This window comes from Amia ocellicauda, chromosome 4, assembly GCF_036373705.1.
Source record: "Amia ocellicauda isolate fAmiCal2 chromosome 4, fAmiCal2.hap1, whole genome shotgun sequence".
Taxonomy (NCBI): domain Eukaryota; kingdom Metazoa; phylum Chordata; class Actinopteri; order Amiiformes; family Amiidae; genus Amia; species Amia ocellicauda.
In genome coordinates, this window is record NC_089853.1 from 3,881,790 (window position 1) to 3,901,859 (window position 20,070).

Sequence of the window (20,070 nt, forward strand, 5' to 3'; positions counted from 1 at the left end):
TGATCAGTGCGGCTTCAGATCATGGTTGCTTTGGCTTCATCTGACTCTTTTAGGTCCTCCGATACGTGCTGCGTTGGAAGTCGCTCTGACTGCTGCTGCCGCTAGGGCTGCTCCTGCATGTTGCGCTGCGCTCCGAGCTGTACTGATCAAAAGGAGCGTTGGGCTGTACCACATTGCACACAGGGGGACGTTGGGGGATACTATTCATCAATTTGGATTATAAGTAAGAAGTAAAACATTTTTTTTACCGATATATAATTTTAGACTCTATCTTAAGAATATATTATGACATTAAGAATGACAAAATAGTTTATCTCTTTAATTCATGCATCTAGTCTCTTCACAGTCTCCCCGGGGGTGTGTCCGAGTTGGCCGCGACTTGGATTGTTCCCCTTGTCATTTCCAAAAGTTACAGTGTCTGTTTTCAGGCTTGTAGCTACAAGAGGGAAGGATCGGCGTTATTTTATTGCTTTAATTGTGAAAGAACGATCACGCTTTTGATATTTTATTAATAAGATTGTGATTAATGAATGCGCTTCCAAAACAAATTCAATCTGTGGTTTTGTAGACTAACATGTTTTTTAATCCAGTAAAATGATGATTATGTAAGTATTTGTGTCAGGAGCAATGTTACGTTTTTTTTGTTTGTTTGTTTTTGTTTTTTTTAATTTTGCGTTCAGCAAAATATTTAAAGATCTGCAGTTTTAAACAAACAAGCATGAAAACTTTTAAAAGCACCAATAGGAGCAATACGGATAATATGCACATTAATCATACATTCATAAGAAAAAAGCAGAGATCCCCATTTTGCCGCGAAGCTAACCTGTCAGATATGACTAGCGCTTGTGCTATCATTCACATTCTGTGATGGGTTATTTATTGGAGAGACTTTAGCAGCGTATTTATCTAGTCACACTGATTTATTTCCAGAGTTGTTGTTTTTTCATGCATGATCATAGGATCAATGGCAAGACAATATGGTATTCTTTTATTACAGCCTGCAGAAGTAAGATTTTCCATCTTAATGAAGTTTGTATTTATGCTGACTTCAAAAGCTTCATCAAAGCTAAAATGATCCAAATGCAGAAGTCATTGTGTGACAGCATACACCACATAACGGCTTAAATATTGAAATAGACCCAAAGATGAATGGTGTTTAAAAACCCTGCAACACAGTGAAATCCAATACAGGGGGGTGAAATCCAGACTTCCTACTGTAAATGCCCCCTACTGTGCCAAAGGCTGTTGCCGCCCTTTTCCCTCTCTGACTGTTCCCATGGTCATGGTATTGTGCAGTTTTGTGGTGCAGAATGGCTGCATGAGGGACTTTAATTAAGTGTATGATTAATGATTCTTGAAATTGAGTAATTGCAGAGAAGCATCACAGTCCTTCTTACATTCCTTGCATGTGTTCAAGCTTTGACAAATCCTGATTTCTCATTGGTGCTGACCAATCTGTCTTGCCACTCCTCCATATAGCCTTGAAGTTGAGAAATCCTCAGTTATTTGTTACCCCCACACCATTTTAAAAATACTGTAGTGTAGTGTTAATATATATGTGAGAGACAGGCCCCTTACCTGGAGCCACTTCATATTCTGGTTTGTCATTTAAAATTTAAGAAGGACCCCTCCTTCTAAGGTCATTTTCAACTCAATTAAAAATACATATTTATGTTGCACTCCAGAACTCCTCAAGCAAGTTTTGTTTATTTATGATCCACCCAGAGTCTTTATTGAAGTGTAATGGAAAGTCTGTATCCTCTTTACCAGCTGTGATGTTACTAAGCTAAAGGAAGAAGCTAAATCAGTTTCTGCTAAAAGAAACTTTGTACTTAAACCAAGTATTGTCTTCAGTTAGTTGTATTATGCTAAGCTGTCTGCAGGTCAATTATTGTCAAAAGTATAAATGATAAAAAAGGAGTATATTTATTTTAAAAGATATTGTATATAGTCTCTTCTGATAGGAGTTCCTTTGAATTGGCACTCACAAAAAATACACATTTCCTCATTAATTTTTAACAACATTAAAATTAGAATGGGCAAGCTTTGAACTGATGGCAACATCTAAAACAAAGTACATCCACAGAATGGAAACATTAAGCTGTTTAGAAAAATCTTGAAAGAGGTATGAAATTATAAAACCAAGTGCCCACAGTTGAGGTAAGGAAATAGCTACTTTAAATAACATAATCCACATGTAATAATTACATTCGCTTTTGAAGTTTAATTTCCAGTAATCCTGTTCTGACACATGAAAATATTTATTAAGAAAGTATTTCTGTAATGTGCAATCCACAGGCTAGTTGAGCTTTCCATCTTAGTAGCAGCACTGTAGTATATTTATTGGTAACCTCTTGAATTACTTAAAATCTGTTTTACATTGAAGGCATGTTCCCAGTCTCTTTACACACGGCTGCCCACTGATATATTTTGAGGCCAGTTGGTTTCAAGTTTCTTTCAAGGAAACTGAATTGTGGATTTGTGGATGAAAATAAAAACGACGAAGACTTGCAATCCAACGTGAGACCCTACTGGATTCGTTCCAGGTTGACTGATTTATTTTCAAGGCTATTGAAAGCAACCAGAGCCTGTTTTTTACAGTACAAAATAATCCCTCATAAATACATCAAAAATGTCTGTGGTAAAACAATGTACTGTCAAGCAACAAAGATATCCCTGGGCTCTAGTCTGCTGTATGTGTGATGATTATTTATTTTCACCATCATAGGACCACAACACAAATGCTTCTTCTAGTGTAGCGAGCCATTGTTAATGATGCTCCCAAGTGAATAAAATGTGTTTTAGCGAGTTTATTTATAACCACATCAAATTACCCTGGAATGGAGGAAAATAAAATATAGTCATTTACAAATATGAATGAGTAAACACAATTATATATATATATATATATATATATATATATATATATATATATATATATATAATTTGTAATTCATATTTTTGATATAATTTAATTATACCTCTGTGCTCTGCCATTGATGTGTGGATTGGTATGTACTGAATTCATAAAGATAAATAATAAAGGCATCTTGAAAACAACAAATAGATTCCTCCAAATACATCAAGTATTCTCTTAGTATATTAATAGGTATCCATACTTCCAAAATACATGTTTTAGCAACTAAGATAAATCATTGCATTTCCAAATCATTTGAAACATTTTAACAAACCAAACATTTCTTGTTATCACTGTATATGATAGGGTACAGGCAATTCCTTTAAAATCAGACAAAGCCCTTTTGTTTCCGTTCTATACTGAAGTATTTTATGGTCACAAAAAGAGATAAAGCAGAAAAACCTAAATAAAGTATTAGGGAGTGTGGAGATTGCTTCCAATAGCTAATTCACCATCCCACCTTGATAAAAAGAAAACAATTACATTGACAGAGAACCTGTTGTCTCTATAAATGTGTGGTCAAACCAAAATCCTTATGAAAATGGGATTGTTTTTGCAAGTTGTAGGTTTGCATCAGAAACAACTGTGAGACTGCATTTAATCAGGCGCTGATTACCAGGGAACATCACACAGCACTGCTGAAGTGTCAGTATAATCTATTGATACCCATTAAATGCGTGCCAGAAGGCTGAAACAACGCAGACCTTACAGAGCTTGATGTTTATCTGGGTCCACTACTCAAGAGTGAGAAGACAAGCTGTACGTTATCACACCCATACAGACCTGTACCAGGGCTGAGCAGAATTGTTAGAAAGAGAGATGGCTACACTCACCGATAACACTGGGATATCAAGCACCCTTGAAGATGTTATTTATTGCTCTTGATTTCATTGGAAACCTTAGAAGTTGTCAATGAAATGTTGGAGGAAGTTTCTCAATGATTTTGCAGATTTGAGCTCACTGCAAGCTTTTTTTAATCTCTTTATCAATACATTAAGGTCAAAAAGTAGCACAACACTGTTCACCCAAGTATTTTTTACATTATTATTAAAAGCACCAGATAACAAATAGCCAATGAGAGATATCCCTTTTCTTGAGTGTGCACAACAAGTTGTTGACACCACTTCACACATTCACACTAAACATATTCAGTCGATGTTGGCTCATTTAATTCAAGAACTGTAAATCAAGAGGGGAGTTTAATATGTACATTATCCTTGTATACTAAAGCAATATGCAGCTTATAAAACTACTATTTCTTAGATGAGCAAAAGTAGGGAGTACTTCAAATTGGTGTGAATAAAAAAAAACACGTTAGAACTACACAGAGCTTTCTGAATGAAGATGAAAACTGTGCTTTAAATCACAGGCAAACGGTCACACACAAACATCTACAAATCACAGGTGTTGAGAGGATGCATAGAAAGTTGAGAAACTGGATTTACAAAAACCCCATAACTTTACAATGTCTGAAGGTAGACCTAATTCAATCCAAGCAAACTGCAGTGCACAACCTAGCTTTACACCTCCATAGTCAAGTTAATTTTTGATTAAATCCTCTGTGATTTAAGATGTTTCCAAAAAAGTAAACAACAACAAAAAGAGCCACACATTAGTTTATTCATACTTGTACTCCCTTGTTATTCTTTTTTTTATGCTCCAGCTTTCAAATCTTGGCAAGAAGTGTTCATTTTCAGCCATGGAAATCTACCGCAAAAACCTAATAAATCTTTTCTGAATTATTTATGAGACACAGTGAGACAGAACTTTTAATTTACAGCTTTCAGATATTGTGTAGCCATAAGATGACCCACATATGAAATATACATGCAGATCTTTTTATGCTTAATAACTTATAGCATTTCCCCCAAGTGCTTTCAGGTGGCTAAAATTAACAGTAGATGATGAATTCAAATGGCAATTATTGTCTTTGCTGTATAATTGGCAAATGTAGCATTGCTATATGAACAGAAAATGAACTGTGTGAATACTGCTCTAGGGTAACTGAGAAAGATTTGAATAAATAGCGTATTTCGTCTAAATTCATAAGAGAGTTGAATTAATAATTTAGAAGTGACCTTTTTAGTCATGAGGTTTGGTTTGCTTAAGCTAACTTATTATATTTCTTCCTGACGAACAATGACTGTAACATTTATTATTCATTTACAGACTGAGCAACCTCACAGCCCTAAAAAGAACATCTGGGCAAATTATTTTAAAAATGTTATAAATCAAGTGAATCCCAATCGAATCTGACAATGTGGACCGAGTTCAAGTTTAATACATCTTTTATTTCATACATCTTTAATACCTATCCCTAGTCTGTCTTTTAATTGTTGTCTGTATCTCTCCGTCTGAACTCCAGTCATCTCTTGGTTAACCACAGAGAATTGTTTGCTGAAAACTGGGTCGTGGAAGATGTGACTTTCACCGATCAGGATGTTCGAGACCTTTCTTGCGCAAGATACCTGCTACTTATTGTAAATAGAAAACTGTCTAACTATAAAATCATTACTTCCATGTTTTTCTGGCACTATGAAACAAGTAGTGAGGAAGTCTGTAATTAGAGGACTGGTCAATTTTGACTTTCCTTCCCAGCATGCCTTGAATCAAGAATGCTTTCTCTGCGATTCTTCAGAGACTGATGGGCATTTATGAAATACAGGAACAACATACACTATAGAAAACAAAACTCAGAATCATCAGAATTAATGCACAGTGAAACCTAAAGATTAAGAGATGAATTTCAGGCAAATATCAAGCAAGTGACCATGATCTCGTTTTCATTTAATATTTACACATATTGAAATAGAGGCTTGTGTAACTCCAAGCAGCTGTAAACATGCATGCAGTGCTGGAATATAAGAGCTCTGCAGGGTTTATATTGGGGGACCACCAATGTCCAGACACACTGGGTGTTCTCTGAGTCCATGGCCGAGTCCATGACACACAAGTGCACAGTCTCATACTCATGACACCTCCGTGCCAGCCGAGCGGGGATGAGATTCCCCTCTGACACGCAGCCAAGCATTTGCCAGTGTACTTGATTTAGCCTGGCATCTAGGTGGAGTTTACCCTGGCTGGTGATGTAACTGAAGACAAATTCAAAGGCGAGCTTGTAAACCACTAAGCCCAACAGCTGTGTAGTGAGGCCTGGTGTTTAGAGCTTAGCCACTTTGTGGTTTTTAAATATAGATTATTTTTGTTTTTTTATTCTGTTGTATTTTATGTCCTTTCTTGCCGTACATAATTGCCTAACATGTTTAAATATGTCAAAATAAATAATTGTCTTTCAGGATTTTCATATAAGGGACCCTTTGTCTTGAGTTTGACAAGGGACTACAACTCTTACTATAAAACACTCTTTTTATAGCACAACAAAATCATAATCACAGCTCTGTCAGGATTATGCAACTTTTAAGGCAAGTATTGTTTTTAATTTCATGTGTTGCTCATTAACGTGTTTATGGAAACTCAAAAGCAAATTACTTTTGAGATCTAAAAATATTTGTGGAGCACGGTTAATTATGTAGACAGGTAACTATATTTGTCTTATTACTAGTACAGCAAAATAAAGTAGCATCTGGCCATTGCTTACTTTGCTAACTTTGAACAAGAAAACATGAAAAGCTCTTTTTGAAAGAATGCCATTAAATCTTCCATGAATCATTGCTTTGGGCTCAATCTGACTGCCTTCTTTTTCAGAGAAAAGTATTTATACTACACATCTGCACATTTAGTGCTGCTATGCATCTGTGGTGTCATGCCCCAGCAGATTTTATTTACAATGCCTCCAAAAGTATTACAAAAAATAGTATTTTGAAATGCTCATGGTACTATCTTTCAAAAATGGTTGACAAATCTGGAAATCAGCTGAGCATTTTGGTTTAGTCTCCTTACACAGTTCTGGTTCACAGCATAGTCACGGCATATGTTCTACTGTTTGTTGGCTATATGTCAATATTCTTCATGCATATATATATATATATATATATATAATAAACTCAAATAGTGTGTAATGTTAATAAGATGGATTCTCCATGACAAACAAAAGCAGATGTCTACTAATATTAGCATTTAAATAACTCTCTATTCATCAATACGACAGACACTTCTCTGACAGCAGGGTGTCAAATGTTATATCTCTTTACAGGTCATTCAAATCAATCACATGATGTAATGGGCAGAAACATAGTAGGTTCTTTCAAATTACCGAAGTCATAAAAACATATTTTTCCCCCTCTGCGTGTGAGTTTATCCCTATCCATAATTCACATGTGCATTCCAATGACAGTCATATTAGGTCATTAATTGTGTGATTTAAGGGGTGGTGAAGCTCAAGATTTATTCAGTGATCTTGTAATCATTTTATAACGTTTGTTTTATATTATTTACTGGCAAAAGAGTAATATACTTTTTTCATTTGTTTATCTATAGACAGATAGATGGATTGATACATAAACAGATTGATAGATGTACTGCAAAGTTCTTTGGAGATATTGGATTGTAACTGCCTAAATCATTAACAATAAGAAATGCAAACCTATAACATGACAAGAGTCCTGAAGAGTTTCTGACAGACCTAGAAAAAAACCATCTTTCAGGATAGCCTGTCTAGTTAAACAAGATAAAAAGGATCATAAACGCTCAGTGATCCTGAAGTCCACACCTCTATCTAGGAAGTATCGATCTTAAAATCAATACACATAGTGAATCACTGGCTGATATCCTGATAATATACTTCATTGGGGGGGATTTTATTTCTGCTTTTACAAAGACAAATGTGGGGACAGATCAACAACAATTTCTCAAATGTCAAATTACTCTGTCACATAAAGTAGTCACTTCATGGTTTGGTACTCTCAAAGAACAAATGACTATCTGTAGGATCAGAACTAAGTATCCTAGAGGGGTCTACAGTGAAAAGCTTTGCTTACATTGTTTCATTGTGTTATAAAGAATAAGTAAAATAGCTCCATACACAAAACCCACATGAATCAGAGGAGTAATTAACAGGTTTTGGAGTAATAGTGTTAACCATATCCAATACACATGGTGTTTTTTTAAGTTTTACACTGTAATTAGTTTAGTGTGTGCCATCCCACCTCCGTTTCTCAACAGCCGAGATTGCTCGGCTGATTCTCCGAAAACAAACAAACAAACAAAAAGAGCACCTGTTTCAACACGTACACAGTACAATCATAATGCACTTCAGACTCTTTGAAGATTTTTATGATTTTGGGAAAGGCATGGGAGATTAGCTTTTTTACTTTATGTGGTAACAAAAATCCAGGCTTATATATATATAAAATGTATTTTATTATGATTTCAAACGCCTTTTTGGCAGTTCATAAGACAGGAATGTCATTGGGTGACTTTTGACGCCTGTTATACTAATCTGAATCTGTCGCTTTAATCCCAACAGTCCTGTTTTCTTTTTCGCAGTCAAGGAAAAGGAACACAGAGTGCCATCAAAGTGTGCCTGCGCATTCATATTTTTTCTTTTACTGCTCCGAAGTTTCTGTGAAGTGGTTCAGGAAATAAAAGTACATTTCAATTATGCACAATGCTAGTTAGATATTCTATTAGGAGTTTAGGTGCTTTCCTTAATTAGCAATACAATAAAATAAATATGTATAAGCCAAAAAATGAATGCGTGTTTTGTGTGAAATGTATTGTAAAGATGAAAGTATTCCCCTGGGGGCAGAGAAGACATTTGAGTTTTTAGATTTGTTGTCTTCAGTACATTTATAGATGTTTTGAATGAGGACAAATAAGCCCTGCTTTTCAGTTTAAAACTGGGAGAGCAACTTTATAGCATTCTCCCAGAACAATTAGGTGCTTTGGCCTTCGTCCCATTATTGTGAGGTAATGATACAAATACAGCTGTCTAAGCTGATGTCAAAAAATTCAATTTCATGCTTCATTCGCTTGGTTAAGAAGCCAGGAGAGAGACTGTTTAGGTGACAGTAATTGAGAAAGTTAATTGTGTGTATGCAAACACACTAGTTACTTGTGGAATCCGATACAAACATAACATTCCTTAGCTAAGCCCCAAAATATAAAAGTCTGCTTTCCAGTTAAAGTGTGTCTTCTTACGATTCAGATAACTTTGATATTTTAATCTCTGCACATATATTCATGGGTTATAAAAAGCAAATCACAATTAGACTGAGAAGGGGAACAGCATTGTAGTGTTATCCCCTACAACACAACAATAAATTGACCGAGGCACAAACTATTAAATTGGCACATATTTCCCAGAATGAAAGTATAATTAGTGCACAACCACTTGTCTGAATCTATTTCACACAGAGAATGATTATTTTTGAACTTGTACAGAGCAACACAATCCTGTGATTATAACTTAGGCAGGGTTGTTTTGAACTCTGTAACCGTCTGGCGCCATCTTTGGAGAAGCATGTTATTATTACAACCACAAGAGAAGAGTTATGAACCAAAAACATTTGTATTATGCACAAAAAAATTAAAGCCCTTTATTTAATCACAGTCAACAATATTCCTTCACACAAACAGAAAAACATTATGGCAAACCTTCAAATTCTGGCAGATGACAATGAACAATTCTGTTGATGAAATACATTGAGTAGTTATACTACTCAGACAAACTGCTGTCTTCATTAGCTTTACAGTGGGGAGTTTCGTTTAAATCATGGTACTTTGGATATACTTTTCAGCTTCTTTTCCTAGCACCACATTCCCCACTTTCATTTCCCTTTTACACTCTCCAAAATTAAGCATTTAACAGAAAATAAAATCCCATAATCTTAAAATGTATGATTTCTGTTTTCATTCTTTACATTTTGGTTAAGGATTTAATACACTAGCCGGAGTCTCCCTAAACTCCCATGAATCCTATACTAGCAATCATGATACCACTGAAAAATTCCTGTTGGGCATTTGGCAAACTTCTTGCTGTCAATAAGCAAGTATTCAAAGAGAATATGTTTTCCTCATGATTGCACTATATCAGTGTTTCTCAATATTTACAAGCCTGAGGCACACCAACTTAACGCAACATCTTGTGCAGCACACCAACCGCTCCTGCCTGCCTTCCCACCCCATTATAACCTTTCAACAAAACTCGCTGTTGAAACGAGCTTGTCTCGGAGACATTGAATTCTGTCTGTAACATATTTTTAAAAATAAATAATTTATATGTTTATTCTCTCTATGTGTTATTTTATTTTTCTCCTTTGCGACTTTTCCGAATCTCCCTGACACATCACTGTACTCAATTATGCTACATTTTTGTGTCTGTAACTTCCTCGTTCTGTGATTATATGATTATTCTCTCTCACCTCTGTGTTGACAAGGCTTGCGGTCATTCACAATTGCAATTATCCCTATTGGCAGGTCATTAATCTAAATTACGTGTATCACCCTTACTGCCTCTTCCAGTTGTTGACAATTTTAAGTGAAATAAATTCCATGTCGGTGAGCCAATATATATATATAACTCTCCCGGTATTCTAAACATGTAAACTTAGTTTTTATAAGGGCCAAACATCTATAGGTGTTGACTGTGTTGTATTTTAAACACAGTACTAAGGTGTGATTGCACCCTTTAATAGATACCGTGTAATATGATTAAAGAGGACCTTGGCCACCATAGTAATGAGTGAAATAGAAAATTACAGCATTGGCTCCCCAGGGAAATAAAGAAACCTAAGATATTCTGCTTCAAATGAGAGTAGAATATCAGACGCAATGCCCAGTTATTGATGTTGGACCTCTCGCAACCAGCATCTAAATAATGTATCATGTCTGCATCCTGTACTGTTTTGACTGAAATGTCTAGTCCCAAGCTAGACGGAGAGTGCCTGTGTAAACGGCTTGAATGAATCCCTGGGCAGTCATGCAGATCAAAATGATTTAGACCAGGGCCAAGGGAATCTGGAAGTACTTTAGCCTTCTTATTCAATTTCCTTTGAAACTCACAGGCTGCTGATGGTAAATAATTGTTTTCATTCAAATAACGATACTTTCATTGCCCTTAATGTCTTTAGCATGTGTGAGGCATATTCAGATTGGCTGACAATTTACTTTTCATTTAGGCCTGCTTCCGCCACGAGCTGCAGAGTTCAGCCCGAACCCCCTGATGACAAAGACATCTTACACTTCATAATTGAGCTGTTCCTCCATTTCAGTAGCTCGTGATTTAAATGATGTCCGCTAATGTGGGCCAGATTTGCAGACAGGTGTTCAGATGGTGGATGGAAAGTGTGTAAAAAGTGCAGAAGAAGGACAAATAGACAGAAGATGAATCAGTCTCATTTCTTGACAGATACCAAGGACTAAGGACCCAGAAAATAAGCCCCTAATACATTTTAACTGCATGCTACTCTCTGTGTAATGTCTTTTTGGCAGGATTCTTGCCCCACTCCCCACCAACTGAAGTTTTATTAAAAGAGCAGGTGGGTTGAGATGTAAAAAGTAAAAATATCAGGTTAAAATAAACTGGCCAATCTGAAACATAATTTTTTTATATAGCTAAGTTTTCATTAGTGATACAGATAAAGGCAGGGATGGTCCTACAGATCGATTTTGGTTGACACAAGCTATTATTTTGAGTAATATATCGAACTTTTGAATTAAAATGTGTGTTATGTTATGGTGTGGGGTTAGGGTTTACTGAATGAAGTGTAGGTTTGTATAATCCTAGCTTGACGCCGTTGTTAAGCCTTCTCTTAGGTCTCCAAATGTGTCAGGCAACCTACTGACATAATGCGATGCATTATAGTGAAAAGGGTCGCTTGTCGACACTACCATAGAGTATCAAAATTCAGAATATAATTTAGGTATTAGTGTAATTAATTGCCATACCACCTTGGACTGGACATTTGAATGTTTAAGAAAAAAACAAAAAGCATAAGAAAAACAACTGGAAATCTGAAAAAAAAAGAATTTCTTTCTCAAGATGTTTTAATTACAGTTGAATGTAGGAACCGTTTTTAGAGAACACCAGTAATGAGGAATTTAGCTAGCATCTACATTAAAATGAAGTGAAGTACAGTGCTTTGCCCGGTACCAATACTGTGGGAACCCTGCGGCCCGGCCCGTGTTGCGGGGGGCTGCTGTCTGCGGCGCACCCTGCGCTGCTGCGCTGCTGTTATGGAAACGAACGTTGAGGGATTCTAATTGGAACGTGATGTGGTTCGAATACAGGAGCTACATTCATAATAATTCACATTTAATCACCATCCATTCGTGCTTATCAATACATATCTGTTGCCCGGTAGATTAAAATGAACCCCGACCGCTTCACGCTTACCGTTGATGAATATTTGGGTAGGCAATCCTTTCTTTTCCTATAGCTATTGATGATTTCTATTGTAAATCTGTTCAGAGTATTCATTTACAATTAAAATTCATATTACATAGAGTATATATTGTTGCCGTATTTGATTGTGCTGATGAATATGTTTTTTTGTTTTTTAATTATGTAGCTGTATGTAATCTGTATTTATATGCAGTAGAATGTCCTATTAAAATATACACTTTTAAAATATCGCTTGCTATTAATTACATACAATTAATCAGAACAATTTACAACTCCTACTACTGCAATTACAATTATTAATAATACAAATACTGGAACGCAGGTAATACAGGGAGCATTTTAAGAAAATGACTTGATGACGTCACTAACAGAATCACAGCATCAGCAATAATGATAACAACTCAAGGTTGTTAAATACTTCAAAATATTACTGTTTTATTTGTGTCACTGGACTAATCATAACATAAATGTATTCATTAACATTTTGTTTGATCTATTTATTTACTGCTAATATAATTATATTATTAAATAAATTATATTAAGAAATGTAATGCACCCTCTCAGTGTTTACCGCAAAATCATGTTTATCCATCTATCCATCCATCCTGTCTCTCTCTCTCTCTCTCTCTCTCTCTCTCTCTCTCTCTCTATCATATATATATATATATATATATATATATGATAATATGAGGTCTACACTACTTCTCCGTCCTCTTGAGACCACCAACTTACAACTGAACAGTTTTTTTGGAAACTAACAAAATAGTGGTAATTATATGAGATGATAAAAATTGGATTTCTTTATTGGCAAAGTGAAAACTATCATTTTAAAGCTTCCTTGGTTAATTTGGTTAATCTACAAAAGTACAAATTGTGTGTTTTTGCAGGGTGATACATGAATAAGATACAGTGGTTGCTATTAAATTCATGTCCCCCGGCATTTAATAATCATTTACAATGTAAGACTCCAGTTTCAGGTTTATTTGCATTTCATTTTATGGCTTAGAAGGCAATCATCATAGCCCCAAATACTAGATTATTTTTCCAACTGACATTTTCCAACTATAGCACATATTTTCTTATCCAGGCTAATAAAATATACGCCCCTAAAGCAATTACAATCTGTGCAAGTGGCCAAAATTGTATCCTTCTTGTCTGTTTCGCTGGAATGTAGTTTTGCATAGTAGGCTATTGTTTTATTTTATATTTTGAAATGTGTTGAAACAGTTGCAAATCTGGCTGCAGTCGAATGAATTTATTTGCTTTTTGAAAACACTTCTCTACATTTTCCTAAAGTATGCGCAAAATAATTTATTGCACTAACTGAAATTCTGAAAGGTTTTTGGCAGCAGAATACCAAGCCTGTCATTTCTGTAGTGATTGATTAAAAACATAATGTTTTGATTAGCTGTCAAATTCTCTGAGTTTCCTTAGATGGACAGACTTATAGCCTACAGCCTAACTAATTGGGATCACTATTTGAAACCACTTAGATTAACATTAATTAATGACAAACATAGGGGTCGTGCTGTTTTCCTTTTAAGTTTAATATAAAACAGACAAACAAACATGAAGCGTGTGCTTTGAAAACTATAACATTTTACTGCCAACAATTTACTCGTTGACATTACCCATCATAATTTTTAGTTCTTGGCTCTACTCCATGATTGTGGTTTAGGTGTAGCCTACTCTATTGTTAATCTCCACCTAATTTCTGTAGTTATTTTATCTTGCGTTGTTCAGTATTTTTTGTTGATTCAGTTTTAATAAGAATAAGAATAATGACCTACTTGTTCCACACGTAAATATTTAAGTAAACTTTTAAACCTACAGAGCTCTGCAGAGCTGAAAATGATTGCCCCGTTTGTACAGCCTCTAAACTGCCATGTATCTCTTTCAAAGTAAATGTCTTGCTTTTCCATTCTCCAACATCTCAGGTTTGTTTGGATGCCCTTGTCACACCCTGAAGGGAGAGGATTAAGTTTTCTCTTGCCAGTTTTAAAAAGGTGAAAGCTTATAAAACATAAAACCCTTCAGGCAGGAACATCTGCTGCCAAATATTTAATATCAATCCCTTTAAGGTAGCTGAGGGAAGAGAAAAAATAAGTTTTAATTTTCTTTGTAATATTTGTTCAAACCCAAATTCCATTATGTGTTTGTAACATTTGGAGAGAATTGCTTAACTGAGAAAATGTTAAAATAATTAAGCTGGTGTAATGCCCATTTTTCATGAATAGGCCTTTAAGGAATAATGCTATGTTATTACAGTAAATAAAAAATAAAATAAAAAGTAAGGCGGAAAATCAACAGACATTTGAGCTGTCCATGCTACACCGAAGAAAGATTTGTATGAACTGTAACAGTGCCTGGAAATGTGCTCTGTAGTTACTTATGGACAGACAGCTTTTGTAATGTCTGCCAAATGCACAATTGGAAAGTATCAAACATTTCACCCCTTAAGCTAAGTGTGGAAAGATTTATTGAAACAGTAGCTTAGCTTTAACCTGATCCTTAACCATTGTTAGTGCAGCAGCAAGTGCTGTGGTTTTTTTATTTTTTTTTAACTTTCATATGACATAATGTTTTGACCCTTTTAAGAAATGTTTTTGAAGGCCTTTCTGGTTTGTTCTCTCTAGATCCCATAGTTACCAGCTTTTACATTTTTATGATTTCTGTTTTCTTTTTTCATCACTGAGACTGTGCTAGACACCAGGGACTGGGTACTGGCACCACACGAGTATCTCAGGAACTGGTGTCTCAATCTGTAGAAAAATGCAGTCTTGTTCCACTGTTAATGTTTCTGTTAATATGATTGTGGTATTGAAAACCAGGCTCCTGGAGGTTTATTCTCAGTAATACGTTACTAATCGTACTGGCAAGATCCGAAAGAAAACGACAAGCCAACAATTAGCCTATATTTCTAAATTATGATATAATTTCTGTAAGCATGTGCTATTTCCTGGGCTGGGGTTGCATTTTGACTCAGACGGGAATATCATGTTAGGGATCTCATTGCTTTGTTGGTCTGAGGAGTTGTTCACTGCTGAGAAAAACAGGCTATATCTTAAATCTTAAGTTAATACCCTCAAATCCATATTTCACTTTGGATGAAAGAGCCTGCAAAATGCCTAATTGTTGTTATATTTATTTAATGAAGGTTAAACAAACGGCATTATATTTGCTTATGTTGTTGTTCAAAACTAAGGTAGGTTTTATGTACATTTCATGACATAGCACAGAAAACTGTGTGCGAGTGTGTTTTTATTGTAACTCTGTCTTTTTGTGGATGCTGAATGTAATTACATGCATTATTTTCCATGTGATACTTGTAAAATCTTGTTTCAATACAAACCGTCATTGAAATATCATGCCCTTAGGGTTGCAGGTGTATTTTTCTTTATATCCGTGACTGATCCGTGTGGACCTCTGTCTGGTGAAAGCATTTCTCATTCTTTTCAGTGTTGCAAACATTAAATCATTTTCTTAACTTAGTGTCATGTTTTCTTGGGACTGGCGTAGTTCATACGTACAGTTATTGTAAAGACTGATGATGTAGGTGGTCACTTTGCTGTTCTTTTCATCTAAACACAACAAGCTGAAAATAAAACCCACAATGGTATAGCCTACTAGTTTAAAACTAGTGTTCTGGGATATGCATGCATGTGATATGTAACAGTGTCACTTATTATTAAAGCTTTAAGTTGAAGATGTTTATGACAATAAATTAATTTGAGGTGATTTGAAGTACATACTCTTATATGAATCAGTGTATAGGCCAGAAGAATTGTGAATGGCTTCTGAATGAAGACAAAACATGTTTTGCTGGAATACTGTACGTAGTTTAATCGTTTTTGTTTATTTATCCTTCGTCATGCATACTGCAAATGTATTCCGTTGTCCATATTGAGAAAGTTTCACTTCGGTTTGAATGATCCATGAAGGATTGATATAACAGACGTATGGCCTAGTTAAATAATTAATGCTTGCGCTGCGAATCGCTTGCATAGGCAAAAAACGATTTCACCCTGCTAACTTGTGTGATGTAAAATCTAAAATGATTTACGGGGCCAAACCACCTTCTTGCCATATATTGTTTCACACAACAATGCCATGGGAGTAGTCACATTCTAGCAGTATTACATCCAGAAAATACCTGCGAGAAAACAACCTGCAAATCCTCCCACAGCTCCTCTGATCCTGGGTCCTGATATTTTAGATTTTTACAGTCACAAGTGGCCCTGCAATATTCAGAGCTGCGACTTTTTCCCGTTAGCGGCATGCAAGCATTTTTAATTTAATTGAGCCCTTAGTCACACAAGGGTAAGCATGCTGTTAAAAGCACACAGATGTTTCATGATGGTTGTTTTTATGATAATGGATGATTTCCAAAACGCTAATGTTTTTTCTCAAATGCTTTTGTCTTTTAGCTCAAAAGAGTGTGCTCTTCTACCTCGAAGATGCAATCAACCAGCTATTGGAGCACAGGGATGAGTATACACAATTTGGGATTGTGAGATACTTTGCAGAGTAGTAAGTTTGTTATTTTAACTTCCATCAAGTGCTGCATGCATTGAAATCAGCATGAAATTGATCGACATTCTTACTCTGAACATTTAGTAGTTAAATCATGAACGTATATATCAATGCATAGGGCTGACAAACTATAAACTTTCCATTGTAGAGTATTTAGTCCTTTGTGATGAGGAAAAATAATGAAAGCAGATCAAACTAACTCAGGAAGAAGAAGCATTAAACATGATTTGCATCAATTGCAATGGGATTTGTGTAGTAAAGGAGGTTTAGTGTGGCTTTACAATTTGCATTGAGTTTCACAGTGTCTTGAGTACCTAGGGTTAAATGAGTGCAGACACTTCCTCTCTTGATATTCAGTGAAACGGTGTGCTTTAGAATTAATGCCTAAATAAAGACTATTTCAACTCTAATTCACTTAACAGGTCACAAAACCTGTCAATGTTCAAATAAATTCATATCAAGATCAAACACAAATATTTAGCTTTACATCACTGTTATTTTCCTTAACAGAAATACATTTTGAAAGGATTAGCATATTTCATTTTAGCTTGCAATGGATTCACATTAAAAATGCATTTCAGTAAAAAAAGCAATTATTGTACGTTTTGCTTCAGCAATTAGCTTATAGTAATTAAAAAATCTAAGAAAGAAGTAATAAACATTCTGTTTATATTTTGGTTGATGAAAAATGACAATAAAAGCCCAAGTTTTCACTAGTCCAATATGCAAACCTTGTGGAAAGCCATGATACGAGTTTCCTTAACCCTCTGCATGTGATTAAAGTATTTGTGTTGCCATTCGAGTTGGTGGAAAAGCATTTTGCTGAAAGGAAATGAAAGAGGATCATTAATGAACCGCCGCGCCTTTGTTACAGCTGCTGTCTGCTTAGGTTTCTACGGTCAGTGAACTGTGAAACCATCAGGACGCGGGGTTTGGTGGGTCAGAAAATGTCTGTGTCGGTAGGGGAGATAATAAAATTAACAGTGCTTTTCAAAACAGTCTGTGAACAGTCTCTGGGTTGGCATTGAACTTGAGGAAGAAAAGCTTTAGCTGTGTTTAAGAAATGTGCTTTTAAAACAGGGAAAAAAATACAGGTAGATATACTCTGCCTCCTGTGAGATATATACTGACAGGGGTTGACAGAAGTCTTTGTCACATTTTGCTCTTGTTCTGTGGATAATATATCCCCAACTTACAAGTATCAGTCAAAAAAGTACAGGAGGCAGAAGTGCAAATTATTTTCATTTAGAATGTGTGATACCAGGTTTTACAAAGAATGTATTTTTATTTGACTATTGGCAAGCTTCAATCACCCGTAATACAGAGCTGGAGTAGGACCCCATCGAGAAACAGCAGGTCTCATCCCAGGTAATGAAAAACATAATGAACGAGGTTTTGAGCTGTTATCCTTTGATACCCTCAGTGGCAGACGTGGGCGTTCATCCAGCTCATCTGTTAAGGTACACATATAATAGCCTCCCCCCAGTATATTAGATCACGGCTTGGTTTCTCTGTGTTGTATTTATTTAACTAATTTGGAAATGTAAGATTCTTGGAAATCAACAGCCTGGCTTTACCTTGGCTAACTTGAGAGAATCTAACTGGTAAATCAAGAATTATAAGCACATTTTTATTTCTCATTCGGTCAGCGCTAATATGCTAGATGTATATCGATTTATATATACATACAGGCATATTTTAAAAGCAAAAGCAGGAGGTGTCAGTTGGACTACGAAGTGCGAATGCTCCACTCGGTGTCTAGTGTGACACAGCTAATTGGCTTCCTACGCTGTCAGATGTTGCACTTCTTGAGCCGAGCGTGCAGATGTGTATTCAAACAGGTCCCTGACTGCTTCGGAAGAACGCTCGATCTGCAAGAGTCAATATTGGTGTTTGCCGTGTTAATGCTTTATACAGATGACAAGGCCTGTGTTCACATCACGTCTGCTAAGGTTCAGAATGCTGTTTAGAAATGCTGAACCTAAAATGAACTAATGACACGTGAGAATATCTTAATCAGTGTTTTAGAAGTCTTAGCGTCGGTTTACGTGGGAGTGCAGGAATGGCACGGCGCCACATTGGTAACAGTTGTGTCCTCTTCTCTCCACAACATTGTTTAATTGTTTGTCGGGAATCTTATCGTCAAGAGTCTTATAAATTAAACTGTAAGATGGACATGATTTAGACTCACCTGTTATCTTCTCCCAATCCTGGGGAATGATGTTGTATCTCCTTCTGAAGTTAAAGATTTTGACAATGCTCTGCATTTAGCTGCTGAACCTTTTTGATACATCCTCATTCGCCTTTCGATTTAAAAACATTCAGCAACATATTTAGTAGTGTTGTGGGAGGAAAGCGGCTGGGCTCGTGGTTAGCATGTGTAATTCCATCCTCTTTGTATTGTAATGCCTCTATTTTGGAAGGGGCTTGGAAGGGATTTTATTTTCCTTGACGGGATCCTGCGCAGAACCCATGCCGTGTGAAAAAGGCTTTGTATTACATTATGATAAGCCAGCCCGCTGAGTCTTCAAAATATCCTGGCTGGGGCCCATCACTCCCATTCGGTCCTCTCTTCAAGATGGGTTTGTAATGTACGTTGAGTGAAGAGAGGGGGACACCGTGCCCTTCATCACATATATTGGACAGAGTTGTCAGTATTGGGGTTGAAAGGTGTGTTGCCCATCAGTTAGTTCTGTAGGCACCGATACAGGTGATGTAAGAGAGGTTAAGATCAGCAAAAGCCACCATGAAACTACTAGGTTTCTTATTTGTGATTGGTGGGTGGGTGGAAGATTTGATTATAACTTGTATCTATACACCTTAATGTATGAGTAGAATACATTCAGAGCTATTTAAAGATTACGTCAATGTTCCTAGTATATAAAAGATGGCTATTTTCGCTACTGTAGTCCAAGTTCACTGTCTAAAGATATCCTCAACTTTTTAAACACATTTTATTTATCTTAACCCACAGTTATGATTACAATACTAGTGTACTTATACTATATGTAGAGTATGTATTCTGAATTACATGTATAGTGCACTTTACTATACTTCTTTTTCATAAAGGGTTCATTTGGATTGTAGTCAATCATTGTTCATTTTCTAATCTCTGACAGTTCATTTTTTTCCCCACCACACTGTAAAGTCAATATTTAATTCCAGATGGAGCCAAACCCCAGATTCGAAGGGAAGCCAATGGCGCTCCAATAAGATATTATCAAAGCCACAGATGAGCAAACACTGGATTTTTCGTGTGTTGGAAATAAATAAATAAGACACATATTCCAACAAAGACTAATATTCATGGCAAACA

General features: G+C 35.9%; 1 protein-coding gene across 1 annotated transcript in view; it reads left to right on the forward strand.

The window, feature by feature from the left end:
• The first annotated feature begins 12,016 nt into the window (after nucleotides 1–12,016).
• The window catches only part of cstpp1 (centriolar satellite-associated tubulin polyglutamylase complex regulator 1), a 39,694-nt gene continuing 31,640 nt past the window's right edge, over nucleotides 12,017–20,070 (forward strand). Inside the window, exons 1-2 of the mRNA XM_066700542.1 lie at nucleotides 12,017–12,229; nucleotides 16,649–16,751. Coding sequence (XP_066556639.1) covers nucleotides 12,187–12,229; nucleotides 16,649–16,751 — 146 coding nt within the window. The 5' untranslated portion in view covers nucleotides 12,017–12,186. The remainder of the gene's footprint in view (nucleotides 12,230–16,648; nucleotides 16,752–20,070) is intronic.